This window comes from Stegodyphus dumicola, chromosome 10, assembly GCF_044657685.1.
Source record: "Stegodyphus dumicola isolate Sdum_Otavi_A_Nest chromosome 10, ASM4465768v1".
Taxonomy (NCBI): domain Eukaryota; kingdom Metazoa; phylum Arthropoda; class Arachnida; order Araneae; family Eresidae; genus Stegodyphus; species Stegodyphus dumicola.
Window position 1 is genome coordinate 133,400,566 of NC_140777.1, and position 9,794 is coordinate 133,410,359.

The window sequence follows — 9,794 nt, forward strand, 5'->3', positions numbered from 1 at the left end:
TTAATAGTCGCAATTTCACTTTCTCCCACTTCCCCTTCAGGCACTAGAGAATCAAAAGCTTCTTTCGCGTCTTTTATTTCTTCATGTTTTCGTTCTTTTTCTTTAATCCCGTTAGATGTTTCATCCTTCATTTCTTGATCTTTCTCGGATAGTTGAGTAGCTACTTCGTTCATTTCTTCATCCTTTGATTCTTCAGATGCCACTTCTCTTATTTCTGCATCTTCTTTAATGGCTCCAGTTTCTTCCGGAAGCTTGACTTTCACCTGTTAGAGTTGCTCTTGCACCTTTTCTTGGCCGGCATTTATTTCTTCTCACCGGGCTTTCTTATCTTCCAGTCCTACTTTCATCTCTTTCAATCCAGCTTTGATCTCAGCTATCATCTCTTTATATCCAGCTTTGATCTCATCATATCCGGCTTTTATCTCAGCTTTCATTTCAGCCTTCATCATAACATATCCGGCTTTTATCTTGGCTAAAATGCCTATCAAAGTCTTCATTTCTTCCACCATGGCTTTCCTCTGCAGGCAGGTCACTGGCATTCACTCACAAATCCCACTTCTGACACCATTTGTTACGTTATTTTCTTCCTTCACGTTCATATGGGTTTCGTAGATTTGGAGTAAATAATGACGACACTTGATGATGAAGTATCGAAACACTTTATTTAGCCAATATTAATCAGGTATAATGTATCTCAAAGTTAAAAATTGATACTGTAATTAATTTATGCAATCATGGCCCAAGATTGAAGACTTTTCATAGCTTTATTCATATTACTCTCAAGTTGCTGTTTCTGTCTTTGATAGTTTTGACAGTTAATAGTTTCCTTCCATATCACTAGGTCATCAGCAAACATGCTCAATTGTATATCCCTAACATCTTTCAATCTCTTGACGAGATCATTGACATAAATGTTGAAGAGTATGGGGCTACTCATTGAACCCTGTAGAAGGCCAATCTTAGACTGCCTGTATTTGGATTCTTTATTGTTCCAAATAGTCTTGTTGCATTTTTCTTTTCTTTTCTGACACCAGTTGTTACATTATTTTCTTCCTTCATGTTCATACAGGGTTTGTAGATTTGGAGTGCATAACGATTCTCTCGAGACTCTTTCGGTGCACTCTACGACCCACTCAGCACTCGTTCGCCGGCTGTCAACGCGATAGCCTCCGTAGGGATTGACTCGCTAGACGAGACACACTCACTCGATGAGAGAGACACACACACACATTGACAGACTGTGGACCAGCAGGGTTTATGTAGCTTTGGGCCTGTGCTCGAGAACATTCTGGGCTAAACCGGTAAGAATTCGTTCCAGAAGGTTCTCCAACTGTCCATGGTATATCACCAATTTTGTCGCCAAATGGGCAATTTCTAGCCAAATAAGGCAACCCTAAAACTGCTTTGTGGGGAAGCCATTTCACCGCGCCTGTACATTTCGTAACAGTCTTAACCCATTTCTGAGTACAATCAAGTCCAGCATTTTTCCTTCTATTCCTTGTTCTGCTAATTTGCTTAGGAGTTTTCTTTTTTTTTCCTACAAATATTATCATTTGCCCCTTGAAAAGTCCACAAACACTGCTAAGGAGCTTTTCTTAGAATTAAAAACCTGATTTTACGGCATGAACAAATTTCAAAATAAAAGTGGACATATCATTTCTAAAACCAGCCTGCACTTACTCTATAATTTCAGTAGTTTCCAGAAAAAATTTCAGTCCAGTAGTCAGCATTTGTTCAAACGTTTGCCACTATTGAAATCTTAGATATAGGTCTACATGCGTCCAAATCCAAAGTTTATCTTTTTTATGGATAGGTGTAACCATAGCTTTGACCCACCCAGATGGAATATTAATTTTGCTGTTCCAAAATATATTGTTGATTGACAAAAGAGTGTTTGGAGCCATAAGTCCCAGATGTTTTAAAAACTCTGGAAATATACTGTCTGGACCTGATTGCCTCTTCACCTTTAAAGTTTTTTACAGCCCATTTAAATTCTTCTATAGGGAAGTTATCATTAAAGACCCTCTCTTGGGCTACAGTTAGGGCATTATCTGCTCATTTGCCATTTTCATTACTCTGTGGTCTTGTGGGTATATATATTCAGGAAGTGTTTATTGAATTTCTGTGCCTATGCCTATAGAATCTGTTAGCACCATGTGTCCAGTCCTCGTAGAGTGGTTTAGCTTAATCATCTTCCTATTGTTTAATGTATTCAAAATCTATAAACTCTCATTCCATCTGTTCTATTTAGTAAGTCATTCCAAGATTGTCTTTTAACGTCATTAACTTTTCATTTTATCTGCTTCCATCTTGCATTTTGTGAAACGTGACGTTTTCTATAAGCATACAAAGTTCAAAAACATAAAAATTTCCAAAAGTGTCCACAATTTTGGCTATCACTGTATGTGTAACATATCATTAAAAACATAAATGTTAGGAGACTATGAATGAAGAAAGAGTCAATTTCCCAGGTTTGAAACCGAGAAGACATGTATGTTTGTAAGTTTACAGTGAAGCATGGAGGCACTTAAAAATACTAGCAAACCAAACGTCAAGTAGTTTGGTGGTTGAGTAAGAGGGGTGGAAAAGCCCTGGATCTGCCTCTAAAAAAAGTGTTTGTACTCTTAATTTTTGAAAACATTACAAATGCTTATCATTTTGGTTTTTTTCAAAACTGATTACATTAAAAAGATTATCTCCCTCCTTCCAGTTTCCATAACAGAAAATCTTGTTAAATATTGGTACTGGTATTGTAACCACTTTAACAGAAGTTGCCAAATTATCAAAGTGTGCCAAATTCAGGCAACCATTTGTATAAATATTTTTCAGGCAGCCATATTCGTGACTTTTTTTCAGTCAAGCAATGTTGCCATTTTGGCATGCTTTCTTTTTGTTATATTTTTAGCATTAAACTCAGTTTTAAAATGTTCACTTGTGGAATTTGCTACCATTTGAAGAATTTTCAATAAAATATGTGCAGAAATAAAGTATTTTACTGCAAAATCGCTAAAGGGAAATGCTGATGAGGTGTGTTTGATTGATAGTCTGTTAGCAATGCCGAAGTTATGCACAATGCTGGGTTTATGCAATTCTCTCATGTTTCTTAAGAGAAAACTGATCTCTGTGTACATGGGGATGGGGGGAAAGTAACTTAAAAAAATTACAGACCAGTTTTGTCAAAATTCTAAATATTTCTTTGTTTCTTTTTCGGTATAGTATAATCCTACTATACTTTCTTTATCAGTATAGTATACAGTATTTACAATTAGTAATGATAGTTTGGAAATTCCTTATAAGTTCTGCAAAAATCACTAACTTGTACCGAGAAGTAATTTTTACACTTTTATATGTAAAAAACCTCCAAATTCGTCTGGGTAGTTCCTTTAATATGTTAGTACCTAAAATTTATCTTGAATTACTTTATTGACTTAAATATAGTAATAATGAAATCCTATGTTAATTTTCATAATTAAGCTTAATAATTTCATATTATTCCTTCTTTAGAGACAAATATCTGATGCCCAAAATTATTTTCTTATTACCTTTATTGCTATTTCTGTAACAAATATATTCTTATTTTAGTCCCTTGCTGGCAGTACCAGAAGAAGAAATTCAGCCTGACATATATGAAAGCTTGGAGGAATTTCATGTTCTGGCTTTAGCTCATGTTTTACGGCGGCCCATAATTGTCATAGCTGATACTGTTCTGAAAGATGTAACTGGTGAACCTTTTGCTCCAATTCCATTTGGTGGCATATATCTTCCTTTAGAGTGCCCACCAGCCGAATGCCTTCGATCTCCATTATGTTTAACTTATGACGCTGCACATTTTTCTGCACTTGTTGCTATGGAGAAAGAAGCATATGCTGACAAAACTCCTCACCCTCCTGGTAAATGATTTACTTTTGTTCATTAATATGTTAGCTTTCTTTCAGTTTCTGTAAAATGCTAATTTTAATTGCATTACTTATGTTTGTAAGAGTTTGTAATCATTAAAAATTGCTGTGCGTGTTCTGTAATCATGGATTATTGTGCTCTGTATAAATATTTTATCAGACTATTTGCAGTACCTCGTATAGTGTATGAAACTTCAATAGCAAATTCTTTTCATGTCCAATAGTAAGAAATAAAATTGAGCTATGTCAGCGTTCGGGAATCATTCTGAAGATATTTAGTGTTTATTATATTATGATGATGGTTTCTTTTGGATTTAGTTTAAATATTGTATTTTTATTTTGCATTATGGTAAATAATCTGAGGAGTTAAACTATGGCCAATCTTTAGTTATGATTTTCAGTCATGCTGTATGATACATTTTGTAAAAGTACATTCTCCTGATGAATCTTCAAAAAATTCTTTGATCTCCAGATAGCAAAGGGTGGTTTTCCTTTATCTGCCTGCAATATCATAAAATCATAAGAATAAATGATATAATATAAGAACTAACAAATGATATGATACAATAACAATGAACAAATGATAACAGTGAACAAATAATATGATATACAGTCAAAAGTCGTTAATCCGAACTCGTTGGGACTTCGGCAATTCCGGATTATCGATTTTTCCAGATTATGGATCATCAGTTTAAATCTGGTAAGATGGCATGCAGAAATTATAAAATTAAAAATATGAAACCGTAATTTATGAAATAAAGAACTATGATCTAAAGGGTATCAAAATTTACAAAAAAAAAAAAGCTTAATATTTATTTGTTTACTTTATTAAACATTTCTTTCAATGTAAATTGTTTCATTTTTTATGTGATAATACCTTCTCTTTAATTCTATAAACAGATATAATTTCTTGTTCAGTTACAAAGTTCCACTGTTCAAGTCCTATAATTGCTGTGTCAAGAATACCGACTAATTTGTCATTCGAAATTTTTTCGTTTTCAATAACCTCTGTCACTTTCTTCGCTATCGGAAACGAATTATAATGATGAGGAGTTTGATTTAAATCATATCAAAGACGGAGTACATCGAAATGAAATACTACATTTAGTGAGGAATTATAAGCTGAATAAAATAAAAACATCTGCCCTGAAGATAAGGATAGTGCTGACAGATCAACTTCCAGTTCATTGCACGCTGCGACGTCCCCCCCCCTCCCGCAGAGCAGCATAAAATTGATAAGCAGATTTCGGAATGGTTAGAGAAACAAAGGATATGGCTTTATCAATTTTTTGCAGCAATTCCAATTTTTGTTTGATGGACATCGAAACATGCTTTCACTTTGTAAATCCTTTGGGAGCTCCAGCATCGGAAATTCTATTTGACATAATCGAAAGTTCAAGCTTACTTTTATAAAATTGCTCTAACAGTCTGCAAAAAATAATAAGCCGGATCCAATTCAAATATTAAGGAACAATGCAATCTGCGACATTAACTGAAATAGATAATTTTAGCTTATACCATCCGTTATACATTAAACGTGCATGCGTAAACGTATTATGAGCATGCGCAGCCATAAAAGTCTTACGCGCTTGCGTCAACGCGACGCATGCACAGAAAGTTTGTAGCTTTGAGGTCCGGATTATGGGTGTCTGAATTAACGACTTTTGACTGTAATAACATCCTATCTGTCAGAAATTATTTGGAAATCGAAGCAAGAAACAAGTGGGAGGAATTATTTTGATTCCATTAAAGAGGTTTTCAAGCAGTTTCCATCTGAAATAAACACTAATAGACAGGAGAAACAGCCCTTTTACCCTTTTTATAATTAATTTTTCTCATTGTCTTATTATTAATTATTATGTGGTATTATATCATATTCATTCTTGTGATTTTGTGATACTGTGGGCAGATGAAGAAACAGTATGTAGCAAAGTCCATTCTGTATTTGATGAAGTTATTTGAAAATTGTGCTGTATTTCCCCACAACATTTTGCATTTTTTTGTTTTGAAAAATAGGATTTAAGGGATAGAAACGGGAGTAAATTTTGAAAATTCATAAACCAAAATTGTATGGAATCTGAGTCAAAATATCTTCAGTGTGGATGAAACCAAATTGTTTTTTTTCAATGTTTTACATAAAAAATGTCATCATTCAGTAATTAAAAATACTGTGGATATAAGCACAATAGAGTAAATGTAACTGTCATATTGTGTGCAAATATAATGGGAAGTTTAAAAAAAGAAATGAAATTATTCCCCATCTCAAACAGTAAAAATTGAAATGTTTATTATGATTTCGAGAATGAATTGTGGATAACATCTGAATTTTTAAATAAGTTAATATTATAGTTAGTAAATGTAATGGCAGCACAGAACTATAAAATTAGTAATGATATAGTATGTGACTTACTGCTTTTAGCTCTTTATCTCTTAGATAGCACCTGTAGAACACTATTTTTAAATATGAAAATGAATATAAATGATTAAGAATACATAATGAAAATGATTCCATCATTCAGTTTAATAACCTATTAAATTTTTAATTCCATTACATTGTAAGATCTTCCAATTTTGCACAACAAAATAAGGAAAGACCCTTAAAAGAGCCACTTTTAATGAATCATTCAACCATATACATTCATATGAATGCTGCACAGCATGGTAAAAAAATAGTTATCACTTTTATTAATAGATCTACAATCTGTTTCTGTGAGATAATGTGGAAGCATTCTGCATGTTGCATAGAAACGTTAGTTACAAAATCCTTCAGCATGGTTCAGTTATTTGGGTATTGGTGCTATCTGTAAGATTGACTAGAACTTTGTTAACCTTGTGGACAGTATTAATACTAATGTACTGTAGACTACTAAAATTATTAAAAAAAACAACCAGTTTAGTGATACCATACATGACTAACTAAGAGTTATAGATCGCATATTATTCGTTGATAATAATGCCTCTCATTTGCTAAGTATCCAATGAAAATTTCAAATATGTAAAGATTGGTTTTCTGCTTCCACTTCTTAAATGCTACAGTAAAAACCTGACTATCCGACGACTAACCAGATGTAATGCAAAATGTAAGAAACCAGAAAGCTAACTAGTATGTTTAGAAGTAACTAGAATGTTTTAGAAGCTTTTTTTCTTTGAAAAAACTAGTAAAGTAGTGATTTATAATGCCATTATAGACCCGATAATGCTATTAATATGTATATCCTTTTTGTCAATTTTGGTGCGATTCAGCACCAGCAATGGATAAGTATGCCATCACAACTCGGTCATTAAGAAGTTAGTTTTTATTTAATTTATTTTTATTTAATGTTAGTTTTTATTTAATTAATTTTTATAAGCTGTGTTAATTTTTAAAAAAAGGTTGTAAGTTTTACGTTTTCTTGAATTTTGAAAAAAAAAAAATAAATAAATAAATAATATTTGGGACAGCATAAAGTGGGGTATTTTCAAAATTGTAAGATCCAGGCATAAAATAAAGCCACAATATGGTATAGATATGCAACTTTGGAAACAGATAAATAATAGAAATCTAATGAGAAAAACTGTGGTAAGTGATTTAAATTCTGTATGTGCTATATCCATAATTTGTATTTCTTTATTATCTAACTAAATAAAGAATGATCTTGGCAATATTTTTGCCAACTTTTGCATTCAGAAAGATTTTATAATCGGGTCATATACTTTCATGATTACATTCTTATTTAGAACCTTCAAAATACATTTTTTAAAAATCTTATATAATTTTATATATAAGCTTGTAATCAATAAGATGGCCTTTTTTTAATTTTAAGAGTGGGTTTTTTAATTTTAAGAGTTTTAAGTTTTTAATTTTAAGAATTCCCATTTACATGGCTTTTCTGACATGAATTCCATTTTTTATACACAACTATCTGACATTTTCACGTATCCGGAATTCAGCATTTCCTGAGTTTTTACTGTACTTTTGGAAATTGATCTGTCAGCACTATCCTTAATCTTCAGGGCAGATGTTTTTATTTTATTTGGCTTATAATTCCTTACTAAATGTAGTATTTCATCTCGATGTACTCCGTTTTTTATATGATTTAAATCAAACTCCTTGTCATTATAATTCGCTTCCGATAGTGAAGAAAGTGACACAGAGGTTATTGAAAACGAAAAAATTTCGATTGACAAATTAGTTGGTATTCTCGACACCACAATTAAGGAACTTGAACAGCAGAACTTTGTAACTGAACCAGAAATTATGTCTGTTTATAGAATTAAAGAGAAGGTATTATGACATAAAACGAAGCAACTTAAACAACTTACATTGAAAGAAATGCTTAATGAAGTAAACAAATAAATATTAAGTTTTTTTTTTTTTTTTTTTTTTTTTTTTTTTGTAAATTTTGATACCCTTTAGATCATAATTGTTCTTTATTTCATAAATTACAGTTTCATATTTTTATTTTATAATTTCTGCATGCCATCTTACCAGGTTTAAACTGATAATCTATAATCCAGAAAAATCGGTAATCCAGAATCGCCGAAGTCCCGACGAGTCCGGATTAACGACTTTTGACTGTACCAAATTTTTTATTGCATAATTAAATTTGTAAATTTCTCATAGAAAATCACAATCTTATAACATCCTAAGTGAAATGTTAAAATTTTGATCCATCACATATGATTGCACTAATAAGAAAATGGCATTATTGATGTTAGATTGTATATTCTTTTCAATATGATGTAAAGAATGACACAGAGTCGTGAAATAAATTGCTGCAGTGTAAAAAAAAGTGAATGAATTTACATTGCTGAGTTAAGTGGTTTTTTAGGTAATGAGACTTAATAAGTCTAATTGATTGCAGGTATTATGCATCTTTCAAATCAGAGCAAAAAAAGTGGATAAGGTTAGGGATGGCTATATAAATGAAACAGAATTACCAGATCTTTGGTAGGTGAAGTAATTAAGGCATTTGCTGCAATACTGCTAGGTTTCCAGTCTGAATTCAATATGCCAGATGTTTTTCACTCTTTAAAAAATGTGAAATATAGTATGATAGTAGTAGTTTTTCAAATAAACAAATTTAATATATTTTTCTTTACATAAATTAAGTTTAATATATTTGGTGTAATAGATGTACATATACATTAAAATATGATGTGTAATGGAAAGATATCACTTATATTTAAAATGCAAAAGATTGTAAACAGTGCTGCAAAAAATGCCTGTTATTTAAAAGAAAGGGGGTAATGATACTCACCAGTAGTTTGTATAAGTTTTTTTTAACTTGTTTAAATAAAACAAATACAATCAAAAGTCGTTAATTCAGACACCCATAATTCGGAATGATCTATAATCCGGACCTCAAAGCTACAAACTTTCTGCGTATGCATCGCGTTGACGCATGCGCGTAAGACCTTTACGCCTGCGAATTTGCGTGTGCGCGTGTGCAAGATACGTTTACAAATGCGCGTTTAATGTATAACGGAGGGGATAAGCTAAGCTAAAATTATCTAATTATCTATTTCAGTTAATGTTGCAGATTGCGTTGTTCCTTAATCTTCGAATTGGATCCGACTTATTATTTTTTGCAGACTGTTAGAGCAATTTTATAAAAGTAAGCTTGAACTTTCGATTATTTCAAATAGAATTTCCTATATATATTTACTAATATGTAAAGGATATACAAAGCGAAAGTATCTTTTGGAGTCCATTAAACAAAAAGTGGAATTGCTGCAAAAAATGGATAAAGTCATATCCTTTGTTTATCTAAACTTTAACGTTTGTTTATCTAAACTTTGTTTATCTTTAATGCCAGGGAGCGCAATGAATTGGAAGTTGATCTGTCAACACTATCCTTATCTTAAGGGCAGATGTTTTTATTTTATTTGGTTTATAATTGCTTACTAAATGTGGTA

At 31.9% G+C, this 9,794-nt stretch overlaps 2 protein-coding genes across 2 annotated transcripts in view; one reads left to right on the forward strand and one right to left on the reverse strand.

The window, feature by feature from the left end:
- LOC118191739 (OTU domain-containing protein 7B-like) overlaps positions 1-9,794 on the forward strand; it is a 70,754-nt gene that overhangs the window by 42,979 nt on the left and 17,981 nt on the right. The window contains exon 8 of the mRNA XM_035362581.2: positions 3,583-3,890. Coding sequence (XP_035218472.1) covers positions 3,583-3,890 — 308 coding nt within the window. The remainder of the gene's footprint in view (positions 1-3,582; positions 3,891-9,794) is intronic.
- Positions 4,265-9,794, reverse strand: part of LOC118191740 (uncharacterized) — a 59,706-nt gene continuing 54,176 nt past the window's right edge. Inside the window, exon 5 of the mRNA XM_085825560.1 lies at positions 4,265-4,397. Within this exon, the coding sequence (XP_085681686.1) occupies positions 4,281-4,397 (117 nt within the window). The 3' untranslated portion in view covers positions 4,265-4,280. The remainder of the gene's footprint in view (positions 4,398-9,794) is intronic.